This window comes from Coffea eugenioides, chromosome 5 (assembly GCF_003713205.1).
Source record: "Coffea eugenioides isolate CCC68of chromosome 5, Ceug_1.0, whole genome shotgun sequence".
NCBI classification, from domain to species: Eukaryota; Viridiplantae; Streptophyta; class Magnoliopsida; order Gentianales; family Rubiaceae; genus Coffea; species Coffea eugenioides.
Genome location: NC_040039.1, coordinates 12,290,007 through 12,316,100, shown reverse-complemented (window position 1 = coordinate 12,316,100; position 26,094 = coordinate 12,290,007). Strand labels below are relative to the sequence as shown.

The 26,094-nt window shown below is 36.0% G+C and overlaps 1 protein-coding gene across 2 annotated transcripts; it reads right to left on the bottom strand.

The window, feature by feature from the left end:
* Positions 1-1,884: 1,884 nt before the first annotated feature.
* On the bottom strand, positions 1,885-8,833 carry LOC113772295 (anthocyanidin 3-O-glucosyltransferase 2-like). 2 transcript variants are annotated; one of them, XM_027316884.1, is made up of 2 exons: positions 8,073-8,833; positions 1,885-2,725 (listed from the first exon to the last, which is right to left on the bottom strand). In XM_027316884.1, exons 1-2 carry the CDS (start codon positions 8,828-8,830, stop codon positions 2,032-2,034), a joined length of 1,452 nt encoding a protein of 483 aa, XP_027172685.1. In that variant the 5' UTR covers positions 8,831-8,833; the 3' UTR covers positions 1,885-2,031. The 2 variants fall into 2 exon arrangements, with proteins under 2 accessions (XP_027172685.1, XP_027172684.1); XM_027316883.1 differs by having other exon boundaries at positions 1,885-2,729; positions 8,083-8,830.
* Positions 8,834-26,094: the final 17,261 nt, after the last annotated feature.

Genomic DNA, 26,094 nt, shown 5'->3' with positions numbered 1-26,094 from the left:
CAGATTATACTAATTTTTTCATTTTTATCATTATATTAATTGTTATACTATTTCTCTCATTTTGTTAGGTATATATTAATACAAGTTTAACTCTTGTTAATTCTTCTGTCCCAAACAATAAATTTATTAAAACTTTATCATCTTATTATATTCATAGATATTAAATTATAGGAATTATATAGATAGCTGATATTCTATATATAAATAGGAAGATTTGTTGTTATTGTTATCTAAACTTTCAAACAATTTCAAAAATTGAAAAATAATTAAAAAATTATAATACAACAAATTTTATTACATATTTTATAAGGTTATTTGAGAAGTCAAAATATTTTTATAGTGTTTGAAAATGCATAAATACAAAATATTTTTAAATTATACATATAATCATATATTATAAGTGTATTACGAGTACTTACTAATTAGAATACTAAGTTTCAATCAATAATCAAAAATCTTATTATTATTGAAAAAAAACTTCCTAATACTAATTTGATATAATTTTTTAAAGTAAAATAGTACATTTGTTCCATAAATTAGTCGTTTTGATCATTAATCCAATTTACTATATTATCAATAAGAATTACCATTTATGTATAAAAATTTACTAGTACTTGAACTAAATTTACTCTCTAAAAGTAGGTTTGGGATATAAAGTAGTAATTTATTCCTTTAAAAAGTAAATTTCATATTTATTCCAATTTACCTTTTGAGACATAAAAGTTGCTAATTTATTACGTTAACTTACAATTTTAGATGAAAAATTTACTTCGTGATTTTTAGGCATTATTTTGTTTAGGTGAATAGCTCCAATGGATAATCAAATTGTCATTAAAAGTGTGATAACTTGTTATATCAAATAAAAATTATTTCATCGCCATAACGATGGATACCAGAGCGTTTTCCTTAATTGAATCAAAATTTGATTTCATCATTTATTCAAAACTAGCTACGGCTTGTTTTGTCCTTTCCACTAATCTTTTTTTTGATCAATTGTCATCATCAACACCTGTTCATACTCCTATTTTAAGCTATTCTAGGGAGGTGATCCAACAGGATCACAGGGGACCGACGGGAACTGAACTATTATCGGACTAGACGAATGTATTACGCACCCATATAAATCTAAGAGAAGTCACATTAAATGACAATGTTAATGGGGAGGTAAGATTTCAACCTTAACCTTTCACCCACGAGACATAGAGCGCCCTTTCGGCTGTTCGGTCAGTGACCTGTTCAATAATACAGCCTGTCACATCTTGTGAGTTCCAGTTATAAGATCTATAAGGATATTGTCTAGTTTGAAGATCTATGAGCATATTGTCTAGTCGAAGACATATAAATTGCACAAACTGGATACGTATTCAGGAAGTAGGGGAGGTAGGTTCAAGTTGTGTCCGGTTCCATCAGGTTATTATTATATACTATCTGGTTATTCCATATGTTATAGCTTGTGGTGTATAACTACATTATATTATTTTATCAAACATATATAAAATATTTTATTTTTTTTATACATCAAATTTTATACGAATATAACAATATAATATGATTATACAACAAATATTGCAGCAAACAAAACAACCGCATTGAACCAGATGAAAGTCCTTTCCTGTGTCCAGTCTCATATCATCCTATCATTTCCCTTTGTTGTTGCCAATCAAAGTACATCTTACTCTTGGATGTGGCGAATTGAGATATAAGCCATGGCTGAGAAACTTGTACAATTTTTTTTTTCCTGTCGCTACCTTCACCTCTCCCCAATAAAAACTCCTTATGGACTTTTTAGTAGTTCTTTTTCCTTTTGCCTCTCTCTTGTTTTTTTTTTCCTGAAATTTGACTGACTGATAATATTTTAATTGAGCTTTGTGACAAATCTGTTTTATTTCAGGAAATCAAAAGGTACTGCACATGAACAAAAATACAGAAAAAAAAATACGAAAGAAAAATGACTTGCTAAACATTGCTATGCAGAGTTCATAGGCTCAGTCATAGTTGATCTTCAGCTCTGAGTGCAAAAAAAAAAAAAAATTAATGTAATTTTGGAACGTTATCCATTATGTCGTCCAGAAAACGTCTCAAGGAATCAGAGGATGATCCTCCTCCATGGAGAGCCATCCTGCTCTTCTCTTTCATTTCCTTCACCTTATTTCTGAATTCACTCTCAGACTCCATGAGCTGTTTAATCCCATTTTCAATCACAACTGCCCTGACAATCTCGTGAGCCTCCATTAGAAAATCTTTTCTGAAATCCATCTTAATCTCCACAGCCATCCCCAAGTCCTTCACCATTAGGAAGGCATTCGTCTGCTGCTCGGCATAGAGTGGCCAAGTTGCCATTGGAACGCCGCACCAAAAGCTCTCCAGCGTTGAGTTCCAGCCACAGTGAGAGACGAATCCTCCCACAGCACGATGGGATAGTACTGCCACCTGTGGTGCCCATCCAATGACTTTTCCCACCTCTGCAGTTCCCCGCAAGAACCCCTCTGGCAGGACTTCTTCCGGGTCCTCATAATCACCTGGAAACTGAAACTTTCCTTTAGGTGGAGGCCTTCTCAAAGACCACAAGAATCGAACTCCACTACGCTGGAGTGCATGAGCAATTTCCTTCACTTGTTCACCATCAAAAGATCCTGCACTACCAAAGCAAAGGAACACGACAGAAGAAACAGGCTGATTATCAAGCCATTTCATGATCATCTCAGTGTCTTGGTTTGGACCATTGCTTCCTGTTAGGACCGGGCCAGGAATAGACAAACTCAAGTTAGCACAAAGTAGGCGGTATAACCGACCATATAATAGATAGGCGGTAGATACCAGCCATATAATAATTAGGCGGTAAAACCGACCATATAAAGACGGATAACAAAGCAAATAAAAGACACAAAAGATTTACGTGGTTCGGTCAAATTGACCTACGTCCACGGGCGAGGGAGGAGCAATATTTCTACTATGAAGAAGAAATACAAAAGACCGTAGGAAAGTGGTTCCTAGGCCAATAGGCACTTACAAAAGAGTTTAGAAAATATTCCTAAACTCAAAATAAGAGAGCCTAAAATATTTGACTAAATGGGCTAAATGACTCAAGAAGCTAATAGCCCATATAACTCTCTTAAGTGGTGCAAGTTAAATCCTTCAATGGACCCTTCTATTTATAGGCCTCGAGTAGCCGGCTTCTCTTCAGCAGGCTCCGATGTGGGATGAGAAGGAAATGAAAAATTATGCCACAAGTCAAAGCTTGCGGCTCTGACAAAACAACAAATCTCCACCTTGGCATAATTTTGGATTCCACCCAAAAACTGCTCCACCTTCTTCACATAAGCCCCAATGGGCTTAAATCACCAATAATGAACACCAACCAAATCCAAGCACTGCTTGAACTTGTAAACTGGAAGAGGTTTCGTAAACATATCGGCTGGATTGTCCTTAGTATTGATTTTCTGAATAAGGACTTTTCCCTCAGCAATGATATCCCGAATGAAGTGATACTTCACATCAATATGTTTCGTCCTCTCATGATACATCTGATCTTTAGTCAAGTGTATGGCACTTTGACTATCACAGTGAATATCAGTAACACCTTGATATAGACTTAGTTCGCTAAATAAACTCTTCAACCACAAGGCTTCTTTGATTGCCTCGGTCACAGCCATATATTTTGCTTCAGTAGTAGACAAAGCTACGACAGGTTGTAGAGTAGCTTTCCAACTAACAGCACAACCGCCAATGCAAAATACATAGCCTGAAAGTGATCTTCTCCTGTCAAGATCCCCAGCGTAGTCTGAGTCTACAAAACCAACCAAAGTGTTATTATTTCTTCCAAACTCCAAACATGCATTTGAAGTACCTCGCAAGTATCTGAGAATCCACTTCACAGCTTGCCAATGTGCTTTACCAGGGCAAGACATATATCTGCTAACAACACTGACTGCCTGTGCAATATCTGGACGAGTACAAACCATTGCATACATAATACTGCCGACTGCACTGGAATAAGGAACCCGTGCCATATAATCTTCCTCTTCATCTGATTTTGGTGATTGAGCAGCAGATAGCCGAAAATGGCTAGCAAGAGGAGTAGATACTGGTTTAGCATCTTTCATGCCAAAACGCTCCAAAACTTTCTCAAGATAATTTTTCTGGGTCAAGAACAACTTCCCTACTCCTCGATCTCTTTTGATATCCATGCCAAGAATTTTCTTAGCTGCTCCCAAATCTTTCATTTCAAATTCACTATTTAACTGCAGTTTCAAAGTGTGAATTTCTGACAAATTCTTGGCAGCAATGAGCATGTCATCAACATAAAGCAGCAAATAAATGAAAGAACCATCATTTAACTTCCGGAAGTAAACACAACTATCATACATGCTCCTCAAATAACCATGACCCAACATAAAGGAATCAAACCTTTTATACCATTGTCTTGGAGACTGCTTCAATCCATATAAGGATTTCTTCAATAAGCAAACATGGTCTTCCTTACCTTCAATTTCAAAACCCTGGGGTTGTTTCATATAAATTTGTTCTTCAAGTTCGCCATGTAAGAAAGCTGTCTTAACATCAAGCTGCTCTAACTCCAAATCATACATGGCAACTAAAGCAAGTAAAACACGAATAGAGCTATGTTTAACAACAGGTGAAAACACATCATTAAAATCAACACCTTGTACCTGACTATAGCCCTTTGCAACTAATCGTGCTTTATACCTTGCATCTTCAACCCCTGGAATACCTTCCTTCTTCTTGAAGACCCACTTGCAACCGACAATTTTCTTAGCTGACGGCGGCTTTACAAGAACCCAAGTTTCATTACGATGAAGAGATTCAGTTTCTTCATTCATCGCAATCAACCACTTTGCAGAATCATCACAAGAAACTGCTTCTGAATAGGTGGAAGGCTCACCAACTGCATCAGTTTCTTCTGCAATAGACAAAGCATATGCAACTAAATTTGCATATCTTTGTGGTGGTCGAATGTCTCTCCTTGCTCTATCTCTGGCTATGGAATACTCTTCTTCTTCAGAACTATCTTCAACAGTAGATTCAGGTGTATCTACTGGCATTTGAATAGAAGATTTGGTCTGAGAAGGACCAGAACTGCCAATATCAAGCTCCACCTGCTTCTGTGTACTATCAGTAGTACAAGGACTGGAAGACTCCTTCTTAGAAGATAACATAGACAATTCATCAAAAGTAACATCTCTACTGATCACAAATTTTGGAGATTTGGGATCAGGACACCATAATCTGTATCCTTTCACCCCAGAAGCATACCCAAGAAAAATGCACTTTTTAGCCCTAGGCTCCAATTTTCCATCATTCACGTGCATGTATGCTGGACACCCAAAAACTTTTAAATTGTAGTAATCAGCAGGAGTACCTGACCAAACTTCCTCAGGAGTTTTGAAATCAAGAGATGCAGAAGGAGAACGGTTGACAATATAACAGGCCATATTGATCGCCTCTGCCCAAAAGTCGTTTGTCAACCCTGCATTGGAGATCATACATCTTGCTCTCTCCAAAAGAGTTCTGTTCATATGTTCAGCCACACCATTTTGTTGAGGCGTCATCCTGACGGTGTGATGCCGAACAATTCCTTCATTCTTGCAGAACTCATTGAACTCACCTCCACAAAATTCCATGCCATTATCTGTTCTCAACCGCTTAATGTGTTTTCCTGTTTGCTTCTCAATCAAAACTTTCCATTGCTTGAAAGTTAGGAAAACATCATTTTTATGCTTAAGAAAATATACCCAAACTTTCCTTGAATAATCATCAATGAAAGTCAACATGTACCTGGCACCTCCTTTAGAAGAAGCACGAGAAGGCCCCCAGAGGTCTGAATGAATGTAGTCCAAAGTTCCTTTTGTCCTGTGAACTGCCGGCAACTGGAAGCTAACTTTCTTCTGCTTTCCAAAAATGCAATGTTCACAGAGTCCCATCTTTCCAATACTTTGACTACCAAGAAGACCTCGTTTGCATAAAATAGATAAGCCCTTCTCGCTCATGTGCCCCAATCTCATGTGCCATAATTTGGTAAAATCAGAATCAGACAAAGTTGATGTAGAAACAGCAGCAGCACCTGTAACAGTAGATCCCTGCAAAATATATAAAGTACCAGATCTGTGTGCCTTCATAACAACAAGAGCACCTCGAGTGATTTTGAGAACTCCGTCTCCACCTGAATACCTGCACCCTATAGACTCAAGAGTGCCCAAAGAGATGAGATTTTTCTTCAAATCTGGAACATGTCTAACATCTGTGAGCGTCCTCACAATACCATCGTACATTTTAATCCGGATTGTGCCTTTGCCAACAACTTTACAAACAGCGTTGTTGCCCATTAAGACAACTCCACCTTCAGTTGATTCATATGTTGAAAACCAGTCCCTGTTGGGACACATATGATACGAACAACCCGAATCTAAAATCCACTCATTGTTAGACCTAAAATTATTTTCCGTTGCACAGAAAATAGTTCCATCATTCTCATCAGCTGCTATACTAGCTTCAGCGGATTCAGTATTTTTCTCAACAAATTTCCCTTTTTGCTTTTCTTTATTTTTCAATTTAAAGCAATCAGAAATAACATGGCCCTTCTTTTTACAATAATTGCACACCACATTTTTATGTCTGGACTTGGATCTACTTCTATTTTCTGTGTTTCTCTTTTCAGATCTACCCCGAACAAACAAGCCATCGGCTTGACTCCCACTAGTTTCCCCAGTAATGTCCCTATCTATCTGCTCTTTAGATTTTAATGCAGATTTAATTTCCCGATACAAAATTGTTTCCTTTCCATAAATCATAGTATCGCGGAAATGCTTAAAAGACTGGGGAAGGGAACACAAAAGTAATAGGGCTTGATCTTCATCATCAATTTTCGAATCTATATTCCCCAAATCCATAATAATGGAATCAAATTTATCAAGATGGGAGAGTATAGATGTACCTTCAGACATCCGAAGCATGTACAAACTCTGCTTCAAATATAGCCGATTCTCGACTGTCTTCTTCATATACAAGGCTTTCAATTTATCCCACATAGCCTTGGCCGAAGTCTCCGTTGCTACCTCACGCAATACCTCATCGGAGAGATTTAAGATTATGCTGGATCTGGCCTTCTTATCCATATCTGCGAAATCTGCATCCTTTACATCTTCTGGTTTGTTCTCGATTCCGTGAATCGCTAGATCAACTACGTCTTGAACAAGAATGGCCTCCATCTTGAGCTGCCACATTCCGAAGTTGACATTCCTGTCGAATTTCTCGACAACCGTCTTTGTTATCGTCATTGTTGCCACAAAATCTGTAACGTGAAGTTTGTCTCAAAAAAAACTGGCCAAACAAATATGCAAGTCTCGTGAGCGGGCCCCACAGGGTGAGCGGACCCCACGAGATAAGCGGGCCCCACGGGATGAGCGGACCCCACGGATGAACGGACCCCACAGGATGAGTGGGCCCCACAGGATGGACGGACCCCACCAGATGAACGGGCCCCACCAGATGAACCTGTCTTGCAAAATATAACAACCAGCTCTGATACCAGTTTGTTAGGACCGGGCCAGGAATAGACAAACTCAAGTTAGCACAAAGTAGGCGGTATAACCGACCATATAATAGATAGGCGGTAGATACCAGCCATATAATAATTAGGCGGTAAAACCGACCATATAAAGACGGATAACAAAGCAAATAAAAGACACAAAAGATTTACGTGGTTTGGTCAAATTGACCTACGTCCACGGGCGAGGGAGGAGCAATATTTCTACTATGAAGAAGAAATACAAAAGACCGTAGGAAAGTGGTTCCTAGGCCAATAGGCACTTACAAAAGAGTTTAGAAAATATTCCTAAACTCAAAATAAGAGAGCCTAAAATATTTGACTAAATGGGCTAAATGACTCAAGAAGCTAATAGCCCATATAACTCTCTTAAGTGGTGCAAGTTAAATCCTTCAATGGACCCTTCTATTTATAGGCCTCGAGTAGCCGGCTTCTCTTCAGCAGGCTCCGATGTGGGATGAGAAGGAAATGAAAAATTATGCCACAAGTCAAAGCTTGCGGCTCTGACAAAACAACACTTCCCTTAAGATTCAACACAGGCCCGACTGCATAGACCGGTGGGATAGTTTTATCGTTGGATAAAGCCTTTACTGCGTGGGATTCTAACTCGAGGAAAGTGTTAATGATGATTCCCTTGGTCTCCTTGTATCTTTTGGCTTGGTTGAGAAACATGTCGCAACCTCCATCCTTGTCAAAGATTACGGAAGGTAGAACTTTAGCTGGAACAGGATTAATATAAGTTGGAATAGCTAACTCAACATCTGAATTCTTGTAATTAGTCACATCTTCATTAAAATCAGCTCTCAGACTCTGCATATGCAATACAAGGCCAAGCATTGCAGCACCAGATGTATAGAATATATACGAGGGAACCCCAAATTCATTGGCTACATCAATCATGGAGGTGCAAAACATGTCAATGACAACTCCAGCGAGATCAGATGAGGCAGAATTAGTCATTTCAGCAAGAATATCCCTTACACTACTTTTGTGGTTGTCGATAAAATGATAAAGAAACGCACTAGAAAATGTCGATTGCGAAGAAGACTCTCCTGGTTTGAGATCAAGAAACCTTATGCGTGAATCTGAAGACTCTGACAGCATACTTGTGTAGCTACTCACCTTTTTATCGAAAGGCAGCTTCATAATCAGAACTGTGATCGATAATTGTTCACCACGATCAATAAGAAGCTTTGCTAGTTCAACAGTTGATACCAGGTGACCCATCCCTGGTGAAGGAATGAAAACCAGCTCTGCTTTCTTCATTTCGTTGATCTTCTGGTTATGTATTTGCTTCAATCACTCGATTGAAGATGAAATTGGAAAGTTAGGCTTTCTAGTGTCTACCTAGCTTTTAATAGAAGTGCGTGGTTCTGTGTATTTTGTCCTGTTTACTGCACGTCTTCATCGTATTCAAATGAAAGTGCGTGGATTCTAGATTTATTAGTCTTTTGAATAAGAGATGAACGATCTTGACCCGTCAAGTGCAGGTGAAGTCACTGCACACATATTCAAGTCTTATCTACTTCTATGGTCAATTTGTCATACTACAAATTTCAAAATTTCTCCTTTTTCTTAAAAAATAAATTAAAAAAAAAAGTTTGAAGGACCTTTGGTCATGGCCTGATTTGGGCTATTATTTAACTTCAACCGGTAATCCTGCAATTGCACAAGCCCATATCCATATTGATACATGAAAGTAGTTATTCTGCTATGGTTTAGAGTTTTTTCACATAACCCTTTTATGGTTTCAATAGTTTTACGTAATCTCCTAATAATTTGAATTAAAATATCAAATTGATGGAATTTGTATTCCATAATGGTGTCAATTAAAATGTGGAAAGTGCTCGTACGTTAAGATGAAAATTATCTGTTAACTATAGGAGGATTATGTATAGATCTTCAAAACTATAAGGGAGTTATGTAATAAAGCATTAAATCATAAGGGACTAAAATGTTATGCATATTATATTTATATATCTTGGCTACTTTAATTATTTTATTTTCTAAGTAAAGGTAATCTCGACATTTCAAATAGTTTGGTTGCAGAAGACCATTTCTGTCACATTGACACTTCAATCCAAATAGTGAATGGGTTTTGTCATAAAACACTAAACCAAAAGAGATAAAATGTAATTAAGACAAGTTTTCAGAAACAATAAGAAAAACTCCTCCTTCAAACTAAATTGCACCACCCAACCAGCATCAGGTTCTCTTTACGCTAACTATGATTTCTTACATTCTTAGCTAAAAGAAAATTACGGAAAATAAAAAGTTTTGGTTATGGACAAGAATATACTCTGCTTCTTCAAAATTGCTTAATAGATTCCCTTGGTGAAAAATTAATTGAATAGCTTATATCTTATAAGACGTGCAACTAAAATCATTACAAGTCAAGGAATCAAGCTTCGATCTCATGACTAATCCTACATTTGCTATGGAAACAAAATTTATACAAGTTTAAAAAGAAAGAAAGAAACTAAAAAAGGCATTCAAGACACTGGCTGCCAGTATATAGAATCAAACTAATCAAAATCCTTAAAAGAACCAACACTTGAGTGAATAGATCAGCAATAAAACTGGAAATAACTGAATAATATCGTTTCTTTAATTAATTAATTATATATTTATTTTTATTCAACGAATATTCAAAACCTTACAAGAGAGAAAGAGAGAGATGAAGTATTGAGAACTGAAAACTAGTAGCTAACACGCTTAAGAGTCAAGCAAGTTTCCTAATCACGGGTGTTCAGGAATCGCACACCAAAAAAAAAAGAACAATGCACATAATGTCAAATTCATGGACCCCACGGGTAGTCCAACTAGTTCCATAGTCCGGTAATTATCAGAAGGTCCCGTGATCGATCTTGCTGCATCGTTGTGTATCCTTAGAGCAAGGCTCTACATAGTTTTAGGGGATTAGTTTGGCCGAAAAGTTGGGATACTTCTAAGTGAAAAAAAAAAAGAAAAAAATATAATGTCAAAATTCATGCGAGCAATGAAATTTGACATTTTAAAAAAATGCTTATCACTTGAAATAATAAAATATTTTATCTACTTGTAATTTCTAAACTTTAATTTTGTGAAACATCTCAACTAAAGTTAGATTGTAAAAGATTAAACACATTCAAATAATTAATCTGTTGTATATTTTCTCCCAATAGGTAAAGATGCAACAATTGTGCTACTTCTTCTCTCAAAGAAACTCTTCTTCTGATCAAACAACCTTGCACTATTTCCTTGTGTTAAAATCTTTGCAGTTAAAAGCAATGTAGATTGCTAATCAAATCATAATCATAATCCGTGTGTTTGGATAGGAGATTCTTTGAAAAAATTATTTGGAATGACATCATATAATCTTTTTTGATGTAATATATGTGAAATAAAAATATAGTTGAAAGCTTGAAAATACAAAATGATAGTCAGAATAGGTGTTTATGATGCAAAACTTGAAAAATATTCTTATTTGAACATAACTTAGTGAAGTCAAATGTTAAATTAATGAGATATCAAAATATGTTTTTCATTGCAAAGAATAATTGTGAATAAATATTAAAAATTGGAAAAATTGTTCAAAACGTTGCTCACATTTTGCTAAATGAATTTTTTCGCCTTTCAGTTTTAAGATGTTAACTTTTCATCCCTTCCAAATTGAAGTCAGCAGTATTTAGTCCCAACCTAAGTTTTTGATCACTTTTTTCTGAAATCATCACATGATCCACATGCATCCATTTTTATATACAAAAAATGTTAGATCCCACTTTTTTAGTGATGAAAATGAATATAGATTTGGTCATATCTCACTTTTTTTAAGAAAAAAAATAATGAATATTGTTTTGGGTCAAATCTTACTTTTGTAGGGATAAAATGAACATGGACTGGATTATTTGTTTAACTACAAATGGAATCTAAATTTTTTGCCCTTAGTAAAATGATCATATGTGAATCACATGATGTATTCAGGTAGAAAGTGATTAAAATCTAAGTTAAAATCAAATTTTATTGATTTGATTTTTAGGAATGTAAAGTTACCACTTAAAAGATGAAAGAAGAAAAAAAATTCATTGGACTAGATATAGTACGTTTTGAGAATTTTTGTACACTAATACGTGGATAACCCGACTTGTAATTTAGGATAGGTATCCGCAAAATTCAAACAAGTGTCAAGGACAATGCTATAATGCCTACAATTATGGTAACGATATTAGGATAACCTACTATTGTAGGTTTCTATTAATTTTGTTGACAAATCAAATTTTTTAGCGTCTTTTTAAATATTGTATTAAAATAATTAATATTAACATTAATAAGTTTTTAATTAAAAATAGTAAGTATATGTTTGAAATAGTAAATTTTAGTTATAACTAGAAATTTACACTTTGAATAATGTAATTCACTTATAATTTGACAGAGGTTATTTTTTTAAATTAAACTTACTAATACTAAAAGTAAAATATTTGTATTTTTAAGTAAAATACTTTAAAAAATCACCCATTTTTGGGTTGTCACCTGCCTCGCTAAAGTCACCTGCCTTCATCTCATTCTCTGCTCACGTTACCATTGAAATCTTTTATCTGGCAAAATTTTCCTCTTTGGTCCACACTTTGTTTTGTCACAAATGAACTAATTTTTTCCCTGGTAAAATTTTCCTCTTTAGTCCACACTTTCCCTCTCTCCTTATCGATCGATTTTGGGTGCTGCGGCATGCTGACCAAACAAAAGGGTTGAGATTTTTATTAGGATTTAACAGTGGTGGTAGTCGACCAAAGAGTAGATGAAAAGCAGCCAAGAGATTATACCATCATGTTTTATTGAAAATCGTTTGATTTTATTGCTCTAATTTATTTATCTTTTATTTGATTCATTTGTCAAGATTATCTTGCAAAATTAGGGCTGAGAATTTGAAGATTTTATTGCAATATTGGTGCTGGAAATGTTGGTTGTGCTTGTGATTGTCTGCCGGTAAAATAATAGGTTGAGTGAATAAGTATGAATCTACATAGTGTATTTGATTGTCTGCTTGTTTTTAGTTTGTGGTGCTTATCAATCAACTCATTTGGGCTGTAAGCTTCGTAGCCATATGAAACATCTAGGAAATAACTTAGACCCTTTCTGTGAAACTTTGTAGTGTGTAGGCGTTTATATTAAATGTCGTTAATTTGGGTATGCATATAAAATGTTTGATTAAATGTCAACGAGAAATTTGTATGCTATGATTGATGTCTGTAGGCGTGAGAAAAATTTAAAGTTCTAATTGTCAAATGGACTATTATTATTGTTACTCATTTATTTTTGAATCTGGATGGTATCTTTCTCCTTCCCCTCTTAAATTATGGCTGTTCCAAAGTAATTATAATTAGTGGTATATTTCCGTTACTTGTCTAATATAATTCTTCCTAAGTTCTCATGGTTTTCGTTTGTTTGCTTAATTCTTTCCTCCAGCGAATTTGGCCAATATAAAAGTAGATATCCTAATTATAGTCTTTTTATGCTACTCATAAAAAGAAGCAAATGAGGCTAATCAAAAGGTGTTTGTGAGAAGAATAAATTGTGTTTGTGAGAAGAATAATCTTATTAATTTATCTCATAGGCTAATCAGAAGGTAAGTTGTGGACATTCAATTTTTGGTCCCTTTTTTTGGGGGGTGTGTTATCTTCAGTTGAAATCCTAGTTTCTACCTTTAACATGACTAATGGCTCGGTTTAACAAATGAATGTTTTGGGTGTTTTTTTAAAATTTTACTGTAATTTACTATAAAAGTTGTAAGAAAAATTTGGTAGATGGAAAACCTTTTCTTTCTTTCTTTCTTTCTTTTTCTTTTTCTTTCTTTATTTCCTCTCTTCTTCTTCTCCCTTCCCCCTCCCCCCTTCCTCCCCTCCCCCTTGCCGGAAGTTGCAGCAGCCAACAGCAGAAACAATTATTTTTTTTTTTTTGCATTTTTCTCTCTGCCCCTCGTCACCCTCTCCCTCCTCCCCTCTCCTCCCGCACCCCCTCCCCCGCCACCTCTTCAAAGTATCTCAGAACTTATGCAAGATTTAAACGGGGTCGCTGAAATCTCATTGATAATGCCGCAAGGCTTAAGTACTCGGTTGCGCAACAAACATTCATCTAATTTTGAGTGATAGTTTGTGGAGTACTGCCTGAGAAGTGCATAAACAGACGTTAATAACAATTGCTGGCTCGATTTAGTAACATGTGCGAGTAAGGAAAAATTTGACGTTAGTGAGAATGCGTCCTTTTCCCGGAATAATGATGATAAACGATTGAGACATTCCAAAACCTGCAAAAGAGGTAAGTTATCAATATGATAATTACCAAAAACTTATTATATATATATATATATATATATATATATATAGAACTTCAATTTTTTAATTAGTACTTAAATACCAATTTTTTCAGTAGGAAAGCCATGAGACTTAAAAAGTAGAGAGAGAACAAGGAAATTTAAACCTAGAACTTAAGAAACATCCCAACTTTTGTTGTTGGCAAATCAAAATAAATTATGTTTTCGCAATTTGTGGAATCCTTGTATAATGATGAAGATTTTACTAATGAAGGATTAATCTACTCCCCTGCTAAGATTTAAGACCAAAAGAATATATACTGTGTCTTTCGATAAATCTCACAAAGCCCAAAGTTTGAGATTTTTTATTCCACTTTATGTGTAAGTAGATGACTATCCAGTGCATACCCCGTCACCCCCCCCCCCCCTCCCCAAAAAATGGAAAAAAAAAAATCAGTATACCACTTTTTATTCCAGCACATGTAATTTCACTTATAAGATTAGAGAATATAATGAAGATTGGTACACAAAGTGGAATGGAGGATCCAAAGCCAAAACCCAACCACTTACTTGAAACTGGTTTAGATGCCCACATTTGTATACACCAGATAAATCAGTTCAGATGTTTTGTTCCTAAATCTAACTATACTTATTTTGCACCTAATAAATAGTTAGCGGATCAACAAAATAATAAACCCTACTGTGCATATGCCAGGTTGATTATCAGCTTTTTAAGAACCCAGTGGAAATGTGCCACCTATATTTGCAATTTGATGTCAACGATCTGCATCAGTCTCAATGATAAAGAAAGTGCAATTAGCTTTTTTACCTTAACAAATGGAAAATAGAAATGTGACAGACGTCATAACTTTGAAAAATCTAGATCGATAACATTTAGTCTTGGGAAATTTCCGTACCTATTGTTGTGGCGACCCCACTTCCCCCTAAGGCGAACCGAAGGGTTGGCGGGCCGTCTGCCCAGCTCTCGCCAGGACTCACGCAAGCATTCTAACCTAAAACCCTCCGACAAATAACCTAAGCTATTACCGAAATAAGTCAATTTCTATCCCCACATTAGCTTCAAAGATAACAGCATATAAATTAGCCAATCGACGACTCTTAAAAAAACTTCACTCGTCGCTCGCAAAGGTTAAGGACATACCACACCAATACAAACATACAAATTGAGTATTAAAATTAGAGATTACACTTTTCCAGTTTCAAGTGGCAATCCAAAGTGAAAATACAACGCTTAGCTTAGAATTCATTACAAACCGAAAATTACATTCAAATTGTCCAAGTACAACCACAGGAAAATATAAGCTGCTCAAATACTTTCAAATTCCCCTCCTGTAAGGAAAACAAATAAACATGGGGTGAGTTAAAACTCAGTGGTGCCCCAAATCATGCAGTCACGTAAATCAAACAACGAGTAATAACTTAAACAAGTTTAACAATTAGGAAAGCGTATAACAGCACAAGGTAGGATACAGGGGCTCTCAGGAGCCATTTTCCTCGCTTGGTCACCGTTTATCGTAGTTGACCCTCCGTCAACTCTCACTACCTATAATCCATGTAGATCCACTTATTTTGATCCTAACCCGTCACCATTCATACCCCTGTCCCGGGCCCGAACGTCGACTAAAGACGCCGTATACTCGAGATATACCCGTAGAGAATTGGTCGAGGGATTCACCCAACGACGTTTTTGTAGTTAGATTCAAGTGTCGAGGGATTCACCCAACGACGTAACTACTTTTAGATTCAAGAATTATTGTAGTTAGATTCAAGTGTCGAGGGATTCACCCAACGACGTAACTACTTTTAGATTTAAGAATTCACGAGAAAAATGATTCACGCAAGTCACCACTCGAACGGCTAGTGCGATAAAGTACACACTGCTCACTTCGATGGATCAAAAACTCATTTTACAATTTATCACATATCGAGTCAAGAAAGCACTTAATTCAAGTAGGAAAAGAACAGGCAGGGACACTCACCAAGAGTGGAGTTCAGATATCAAGTTGAGAATCGAATTCCGTGCCCTCGCGAAATCCTAGAAAAACCAAATTTTAAACTATAAGTTTCTATTCAGTTGTTAAGCTTATACATATTAAGGTATACCTAATGTACTACTTATTTACTTCCCTTAGAGAAATTAAGAATCTCCATAGGTTGAATCTTGACGAAAGTAGAAGAATTGTTTCTTTTAGTTTTCCTTGGAATACTTTTCTTATAAAAGGTAACTAGTATTTTCTTGAAATAAGGCGACAAATCTCTTAATAACCACGTTAAGAAGTTACTTTGAACATTTCTTTAAGGTTACGGCTTTTGCGAAAATTATCCTTAAAAGCTATTTTTCCTGAAATAGGGTTTCTTGCCGAGCAAGTTTCCCAAGCTTTTCACTATAATTAATAAAACTAGTATTTTGGAACTTTTCCTGTAGTTAACTATCCAAGTGCAAAGCTTAAGGAAAGGAAGGAATTAAGGTAAGACTTAGATTTTCCAAAAGCTATATATAACTTATTTACTATAGCTATCAAGGCTAGATTGAGCTAAGGGAAATTATCGAGTTGGGAAGTTTTAGGCAAAACACTAGGTATAAGGTTTTATAATATAATGCTAGCTGGAAAATATTTTTGATTAATTTTGAACGCAGCTACTCGAGTTCGCAAGGTCGATACAATACCTCCCCCGCTCCGATTTCGTTTCGAAATCATAATATGGATCAAAATATGGCAAAAATCACATAGCAAATTACTAGGGCTTCGTCAATCATTAGCCCTAGCTTTCAGCAATTGCATTTCTGAATAAAATAAAATGGTCAACCAAGGCTTCATCAATCATTAGCACTTGGTTTCAGCAAACCCAACATAAGCAAATAAAATAAAAGCGAAGTCCCAAGGCATTCCAGCAATTAACTTCCATCATCCAGTAATACTTTATAAAATCATTCCAATGGCCAAGGGCTTCATCAATCATTAGCCCTTGACAACGTCAATCACTCCCAACCACAATTTAGTCAAGAATTTAAACCACAAGTAAGCTAAAATCTCAATCCAAATCCAACTTTAGTTTCACAAGGAAACAAGGCATTCATACCAGACAGTCCACTTTGAGGAGTCACGAACAGTAGTATACATGGCGGAAAAATATAAAATTTCTATAGAATAAAGGTCCATGAGCCTATTTTCATATGCCCTTGACGGCACCTCAATCGGACTTTCCTACACCAAGATATATGCATTTTACCTAGACTGGTCAGTAAGTCCCGAAAATCTAGAAGCTCTTGCTCTCATGGGGAAAAACTCCTTTTTCTCTTTTTAAAACCACAAGGCTTTTTGTCTAACCATCCGTACGACACTAATAGAATTTTAGCACCACATTTTCCAGTCAATTTCAACCATTATGAATTCAAAGAAAATTTCACAAACAAGCTGGAAATTTTAACTCAAACTTTGGCGATCACAAGGAAAATTTCCAGCAGTTGTATATCCAAGTTTTTGGTTAAATCTTTCGAGGTATCAAATGGTTCATCGCCAAACAGCTTTCACAGATTACATGCACATTTTGTCATGCATTTCAAGTTCCTAACACCCCAAGGAAAAAAATTCCAGGAACCACTTAAAAAAATTTCCAAGTTCAAGTTCACGGCTTTTCCCAAAGAAATTCCAGCAAAAACAATGGTTCTAAAACAGGATTCTCTTTTGGTTAAAACAGAATTTTTTTTTTTTTTTGTACTCCATTAGGACTTGAAATCACGTAGCTAGCTAGTGAAGGTTTCCAAATCAAATCCAGGTTCAAGCTACACTTATACTCATCTAACACAAATCCAGAAATTATTTCAACTAGTCTCGAATGATCATTCATGAACCAATTTTTCTGCTTTCATTTTATTCTCTTGGTTAGCCGAGCTACTAGACCTCATACAAGCTTCAATTAACATGTTGTTAACTGGTTAATCACATTTATTCACTCTAATCATCACCATATGACAGATTGAAAATTATACTTCAGGTTCAAGATCTCGGAAATTTCACAAAATTCTCCAGCTTGCTGAAGTTCCATTTCCTCGAAACAAATATTCTTATGTTCCTCCGCTCATCATCCGAATACACCAATTAGCATACAAAGCCTTAGCCAAATTAATCATCCAGTGAACGGTCGGTTAACCTCCAATACGGACCTACATTATCAAGTCTAAACAGATTGCAAACTGCATTCATGATTATCGGTTCACAAAAAAATTCCAATTCACAAACCAGAATTTTCCAAGTTTCCAATTTCTTCGTCCAATCAAATAACTCAACATGCAGACCCTTAAACATTTTATCTTCACTTGGATAGTTAGGATTATAAACACAGCTTGTTAAAATTAGGCAATTTAAGCAAATCAATTCTTAACCAGACACGGCAGAAATTTTTCCATCTAAGCAGAATTTCCTAAGTGCCTTAATTCATCAATCAACTTCATAGAATTAACATGCAGGGTCCTAACATCCTAGTCATTATGTTTCACTCAGCTAATTACACATGACCGTTCAGATTGTCACGGAAAAACAGGATTACAGTTGCATTACCAAATCATTTTCTCGGCAGAATCATTTTCCTTAAAACAGAATTTTTCCTAAGCTTCTTAATACAACATCCGAACACTTAGATTAACATGCATGGTCTTAAACATCATGTCCAGAGTTAAGTAATCGCACATATGAGCTCAGATTACCTCAGGGAAATAAAATTAAAGCTGCATTTCTAAATCAGCTACTCGGCAGTCCGTATAATCCAGATTTCCAGCAGCTTTGGTCCTAGTTTCTTTTCGAATTTTTCCTTGGATTATACGTGGAGTTAGATGCTCAAGTTTAACATGCAGTAGCTTAGCCACTGGTTAACATTTTTAGTTTAGAAATCGAGTTCAATAATAACATCTTTCAGCCAAGATTTCCAGAATTTAATAAATCATCCCCGGTGCCCTGAATGTGGCCAGATTTTAAGTCCATTAAAATTTTCTAACTTATCCTTGCTTACTCGTCAAATGCAAAGCTTAATCAACCTCTTAATCAGTTTAATTGGAGCTCAGAAATCACCTCACAGCAAGCTAAGTTTTCGGACAGAAAGTTTGAAAAGTTTTCCTTCCTCTCGGCTCTCACGCACGAAGCAGATTCTGGTTGCAGCTGGTGGATGATGGTCTGAGGTTAACGAAGATGGGGATGGTCAGCAGCTCCTACGACTTCCACTAGCTCTCCCCTATCTTTCCTCTAGCTCACGAACAGGAATGGGAGGTATTGCAGCTCGGTCTCTCCCTCTCTATTTCTGGCGATGATAACGAAGTGGGAGTAGAGTGTTATCTCAGGTAGGAAGTGTGCAGAGGTTATGGAATGGGATTGTGAAGTGGTGCTGCGGTTTTGAGTATGGTTGAGTGTTAGCAGAGATGGTGTACTGCAGTGGTGAAGATGCCGGTTGGTCAGCAAGGGTGGTGGTGTGTTGAAGTGGTGAAGGGTGCGGTTGGCCGGCTGGGGTGGTGGCTGATCATGCTGTCCGAGGAGTTGTTTGGCTGCATGAAATGGTTGTGGCCGTGGGGTAATTGTGTGATGTTGTGAGGGTAGTTTAGTCTTTTCACTTCTCCTCCTATTATCCACTTAAGTCCTTGGTTCAAACTTAGCTCCAAAAATTGTCCCCAAATGTGATTTGAACGCCTAATGATTCGCTAATCTTGCCAGGCTTTGGTTATCGAAATTCTTATGTCCTAAGAATATTTAAGATACTTACATCGTTTTTGTCTAAAATTTATTGATTACAAATTAGTATTAAGATTCCTTTTAATGCTTACCATTCTTGTTTGATTAATTAAACTATTAAAATCTAGTTTGACCAATATATATAAATCTAACATTTTATGTTAATACGAAAAATTTAATCTAGCTCTAAAAATCTTAACTTAGTTTAGCAAAACCAAGGAATTTCATAACTTAGAAAAATTATATAAATTTTCACATAAACGTGTTTTTACGTACTTAATTGCAAACAAGTAAAAGTAGTACTAGGAATTATTAAAGAATAAAAGAAGTGCAAATGACACACGAAATGTTATTTATATATGCATTTTCAGGGTTCTCACAATTGTTATCTTATTTTTTTATTCCTACAAATTAGATATTCCCTTCTAAATTTTAAACACTTTGATGGGTATTTAATATCGTAAATAACAAAGTAACGATTAAGGAGGTTTATATATGTATGAAACTTTCAAATTTTCAGCGTCTGTAATGCTATTAGAATCCTATAATAAAAATCTCAATCATAATTTTTCCCTTTTAGTAGATTGCATCTTTCTAGTGTTATTTGCAGCTGCTAGAATTCGTAGGTTAGGAAAATTCCGGTTATCTTATCATGTCCTTTGACCACCAACAATCCCGCATGGATGGAAATTAACAGTGACAATAAAGTTCACTGATTGAAAATATTTATATCTTCACGTCACCAGCGCATGAATTAAGTATACAAATGAGTGCCACGATCCACGATCCTTCTTAAATGATTTAGAAATTAGTTTATTATATATGAAGTGTGTCAGAGAGAAACGCTCGAAAGAATCCACCAAAAAGATCCAATGTATAAATCAAGAACTCAACTTTGATCTTAAGTATACAAATAAGTGAATGATTTAGAAATTTGTTTATTATATATAAAGTGTCTTAAAGAAAAACATTCAGGGGAGCCTATCAAAGATACCTAATATATAAGTCAAGAACTCAAATTTGATCCAAACGTTAAATTATTAAGTTTCACACCCTTACTTACATATTAAGCACTCTTTTGCCATCTTTTGAAACAATGTGAAATTCAGCCTGTGAACAAGAAGCTAGGGAAGTGGGGCTTGTCTCCTGATTCATCTCTGATACTTAAGTTAGTAAGACAATTCAGAAAAAAAAATACTAGAGAAAGAGAGGAAATTGTCTATTTGCTCAAATGGGAAAGAATTGGGGATATTTATAGTTGCAAGAACCCACTTTCAATCATATCTAAAAAAATGGATTCGTCATGATTACATTGTGGTACCTGCAACCTTATATCGCTTCCCTAACAGATTAGGTGTCAAGTTGCCGACACAAGTCAAATTAGTCGTGCAGTTGGCCCTCTTCCCAGTGCAAAGGACCTGGGGATTCTCGAGAAGGACATCTCAAGAAGTAATCCGATTAATCAGTTTGGAACTCCTCGGGACCCAACACAAAATCAAGGTCCCGGTTTGGACCCTACAGTAGGCACAAAGCTTGAATCCTCGCCGTTATTTCATATTTCATACTAAAAGTGCATTGAATGAACAAGTGATCAAACTGGTTCGGTAGCACTACCCTATAGAACACAATTATCACTCTCAACTAGACCCCAAGTTTTAAGCCTAGTGCAAATAGATGCTAGGCATGTTGCTATAATTAACCAAATAACATAGTGCCCATAAGTTTAGAGAAACCAAAAATAGGCTACTACTTTTTGTCAATAGATGGTTGATTTATTCTCTCTTTCTCCAACTATATCGTGTCATTTTGATCACTTCGCTCATTTGAGGTGAAACTTTAGCAGTTGGGATAGTATGATACGATCTACACCCTATTTCAAACACAATACATAACATGACAAGCCACCAGATTTAGAATTGTTGGTATCGAAGTTTGACAGTGAAAAATCTAGTTTGATCTTGGATAGCATAGGAACGAATTAAAGTTGGGTAGAATGATGCCACAATCAAGTGTGATTCTTGATTGATAAATCAGATGAATACCTTAGGACAACTCTAAAATACTCAAGGAAAATGCCAAGAGAATTTTACTCTCAATCTTTATTGCCGGAAATCTCAAGTTAACCTCTTACAAAGCAAAAGTAAGGCTATTTATAGTCTAAAACCTAAACTAGACAAAATTTGAATCGGACATGAATTACATCATTTATTGCATTTAAACTACTAATCTAGTGGCCCAAATAGCTAACATAGTTGGCCATTTATTCCTAATAACCAACAATTAAGTAACTAAACAAAATCTTAATATGTTGAGCAAAAATTTTAAAAAAAACCCTAAAAATTATCCAAACCAAATATGCACACGATTATTGGCCGGATTGTTATGCATATTGAAGGCAAAGACTGAAACAAGAAGAAATTGAAATGAGTCGCTCATGAGGATGCGATCTGTGAGGGATCTGCCAGTGAACACACTACACCTTGAATGGATTTCTCAATTCCTACTGCAATTTCAATTAGTGTGGAAATGATGACTTGCTCAAGATTCACTCCCACAATCACTTTGAGAGTTCCGATGATGGTTTTATGAATTCCCACATGAGCTAGAGTAAATTGAACAAGAGCTTGAATTAGCACTTCGACTAATATTGGAAGTAGCCACGTGGGTTAGCATGAGTACTTGCGACTAGACTAATTAGAATTAGAACTTATTCATGAATGGATCCTCAGCTAGTTTGGATAGCGACAGGATGCATATCATTCCCCCTCTTTTGAAAGAAATTTTTCCTCAAATCAAGCACTTGCTTACAATGAAGCAAGCCGAGGTATGTCTTGATGAACGCAAGCCATGTAACATGTCTTCTACTTAGTTTGCCATGAACATGATCCAAAACACACATCGCAACTCACATCCCATTTGCCACAAACATATAACACCAAGGCCACTTGAGTCTCCATCATTCCCTTCTTCATAGAAAAGATTCGACCTCGAATTGATTCCTAGCTCAAACAAAAAGACAAGGAATGAATGATAATGAAATACTTGTAATCACCAAACTCATCAAGTTGATTACAAGAGGGAGATGTTTGATTTCTATGCATCATTCAAATTAGTTGCACATGGCATGAGTAACACTTGAACTACTAAATAAAATAGAATATGCATCCATGTTAGCCTTTAACTATGAGGACCCGAAAATGTTTCTTATTTGATATTATTTTATTTTATTTTTTCGAATACATTTTCTTTACTTTACTTTATTACCTTAATTTCCTAGATATTTTTATAAGTGAGTCAAGTTTTTAAATCATTTTGCTTGTATAAGTTATTTCATGTTAAGTTCGTACCGCATTATAAAAGCGGGACCCACTAGTGAGTTGCATAATAAATTTAGTGGACAAAATAGGTAATTATTTAAGAAGGTTTGTATGACTAGAAGTGCTAAGAGTGAATTAGAGAAAACCAATTTAGATAAGACCTTGGAGACAAAGAAAAGACAAAAAAGATCAAGCTTCAAACCCTAGGCCGACAAGTAGTTAGTCCTTTGACCAAGACTATTCTTGGCTTTTTCTCCTTCTTGTGGCCGAGCCATTGAGAGAAAAAACAAGAAAGAAAACTTCATCTTCAACCTCAAATTTCTTGCTTGAATCTTGAATTTAACCATTAATCTTGCAAACTACTCCATAAAAGATGATATCTAAGGAAAACTAAGGGCTTTGGTGGAAAGATTTAGGAGGAACAGGGTCTTGGCAGCCTCTCTTCATAGGGTTTTAAGGTAATCATGCCTACAACCCATTAGATTTCTTTTATCTTACTTGTGAGGAGATTTAAGGCTTAATTATGGGTTGTTATGTGAAAAAATTCATGATTGGTGTAGGAAATCAAAATTACCAGGTTTAGTTGAGCAAAATCAGTGTTAATATGTTAATATCAGGTTTACTATGAATTTTTAGCCATGCCATGTGATTTTTCCAGCTTGTACATGTTTTATTAGCTTGCTTATCGAAATTCCAACTTGTAGAGTTGAATTTTTGCTTGATGGCCAGCTTTAATATGGACACATGTGAGCTGAATACTTGTCTATTTTTGGTGGCTTTATGGTTTGAAATTAGTAGCTTGTATAGTCTATCATTTGTGGTCTTGATTTGGATGGTTTGGCCATGAAATTTTGTGTTGAATTAGGAGAGGAAATATAGGACAAAACAGGGGTTATGCTGTCCAAATTTTGGGGCAGCTTACTACCTTTGATTGTGAGCTGATTTGGTGATGCACTTGTCCAATATGCTTAGTGAACCTTTAAGTTTTGCTTATGTGTTGCATTTTGATTGAAATGGAAGGGTTTTCATTGGGATTTTCTTCCAAATTGCTGGCTGAAGTTGTGCTTGTTGGTCGAGTGATAGTGCAGCCTGTTATCTTGTTGTTTTTCCAACCTTTTCAAAATTGGTTTTGGCCAAAACTTGTTCCAAACATTGGTTGGGACTTTTCCAAGTGAATTTGAGCGAAAACCATGAAGGTTGGAAGGTGAAAAATCTAAGGATTTTGCTTGTGTCATGGCTGGAAAAAATTCTGGTAGGAATGGGAGATTTGTACTTTGCTGCCTTTTAGCCTCAAAGTCTTTAGTTTTGAAACTTTTGAACATAATCTTGCTGACTTCACTTGCTAAAACCTTGAATAACAAGTGTATGTTGAATCGGAGTGAATATCATAAGTATAAAGTGGTGAAACATCTTGTTTCTTTCATTGTTTTGCCGCTGGAAAATTTCCAGCCGTGAAGCAAATAAGAAACTTGTTGGTTATTTATGTTTTCTTGACTCCAAAATGCTCTCATTCACTCCAAAACCTTACTTGAGCTTTTGTCCTAACATATACGTGGATTTTTCCTTGATTTGCACTCTTAATCTATTTGTGTATGTTGGGTTTTGAAAAGTTAACTTGGATAGACATACGACTCATAGTCGAGTCTAAATTGTGAATTCTGTTCACTTGGCATTGAATGTGGGGATCATAATTATTTTACATTGGTTGATTTTAGGGCTTGTCGGTGATCAAGGGCATGATCCAGGAGGAAACTTTTGACGCTATTTTTGCTTGAACTGGTGAGTTGTTGATCACTTAGCATTGTTATTTAACCGAATTACTTGTGCTTGAAAGTTATGACTTGAATGATTGTGACTTTAGTTCATCCTGGATGGGATGAGGGTGTACTTTATCACACTCGTTTTCCTTAACTATTTGACTGGTTAACTATGCAATTTGGTTCTGTTACTTGTGCATGAGTTGATGTCATTTGGAGACAAATATCCAATGACCTTACTGTGGAATTTGACCTCAAACCTCATTGGTAGTCAATCAAATCAAGCCAACAAGCGCTTGGTCGAGGTAAACTGTCGAACCATGAGGAAACTGTTACTGATTCATTGAATATTTCTAATATCTGGTATAATTGAGTATTACCACCACTATTTTTGTTTGATGTTTGAGCCCGGTAAGGGGTATGTTTGGTGGACAACAATTGGTGTATAGTGGGGATCTATGGTTATGATTTTGCTTCTTGAAAAGTTGACGGAGTGTGAACGGGTTTGGATCAAATTAATGCAACGGAAAACTTGCCTCTTGAGAGCCATCTGTATCCTTTTACTTGAACTACTCTGTTTAAACTGTGGTGTTTACTTCTATCTTTATTTGATACTTATATTTGATTGATTAAAATTGAAACTGTGTGATTCTTGACTACGTGACCTTTTGGTACCCCATTGGGTGAAAGCTCACCCTGTTACCTTTGTTTTCCTTACAGGGGCGAAATTTTGGGAGCGTGAATTTTGGGAAAAGAGTTGAGCAAGTTATAGTTTGTTTTTGTTAAACTCCTCTGTATTAGTAAATCTCACATGTATTTGTATAAGTTTGGATACTCTAGCTTGTACTTTAAGTTGAATTGTTAGAGACTCCACTGTACATAGTATGGATTGATTAATCGAAATTAAATCGCACGTTTTAGTATAGTAAATGTAAATTTTGGCTTAATAGTCCTGACAAGAGTTGGGCAGACAGTTCACTAACCCTTGGGGTAAGCCCTAAGGGAAGGTGGGACTGTCACAGGTGGTATTAGAGTCTAGGTTAGAAATGGCTTGGGCGAAATAGAAATTTGATTCTAAAGAACTTGGGGTAACATGTTAGGGTGTCATTGAATAAGATTAAGCTTACCTAAGTTGTAAACTGTGTTTATCCTTGTTGGTTATGGACGGAGCCAGTGGAAAGAGTGGAGGTAAGCCGTCTCGGAGGCGTTTTCGAGTCATCGATTATGAGAAGAGGCCAGGAGGATCGATCCAGCATTGGAGTACTGCTAGTCAAATTAGACACTGTAATCATTGCCAGAACTACTCTTATGCTGATCATGTGGTCTTGGCGGTACTAGTTGAGAGGAGAAGGCTTAAGAGTGCCAATGCTAGGGATCAAACTGAGATGATAAGGATGAAAGGCATCATGAGGATGCAAGCGGACAGGATTCG

What these genes read in the sequence shown, in the direction of transcription:
- LOC113772295 (XM_027316884.1), bottom strand. Translation starts at nt 8,830, where the DNA reads ATGAAGAAAGCAGAGCTGGTTTTCATTCCTTCACCAGGGATGGGTCAC. An exon ending in CTTAAGGGAAGTGTTGTTTT is followed by an intron (nt 2,726 to 8,072) that starts GTCAGAGCCGCA and finishes CCTAACAGGAAG; the next exon opens with CAATGGTCCAAACCAAGACA.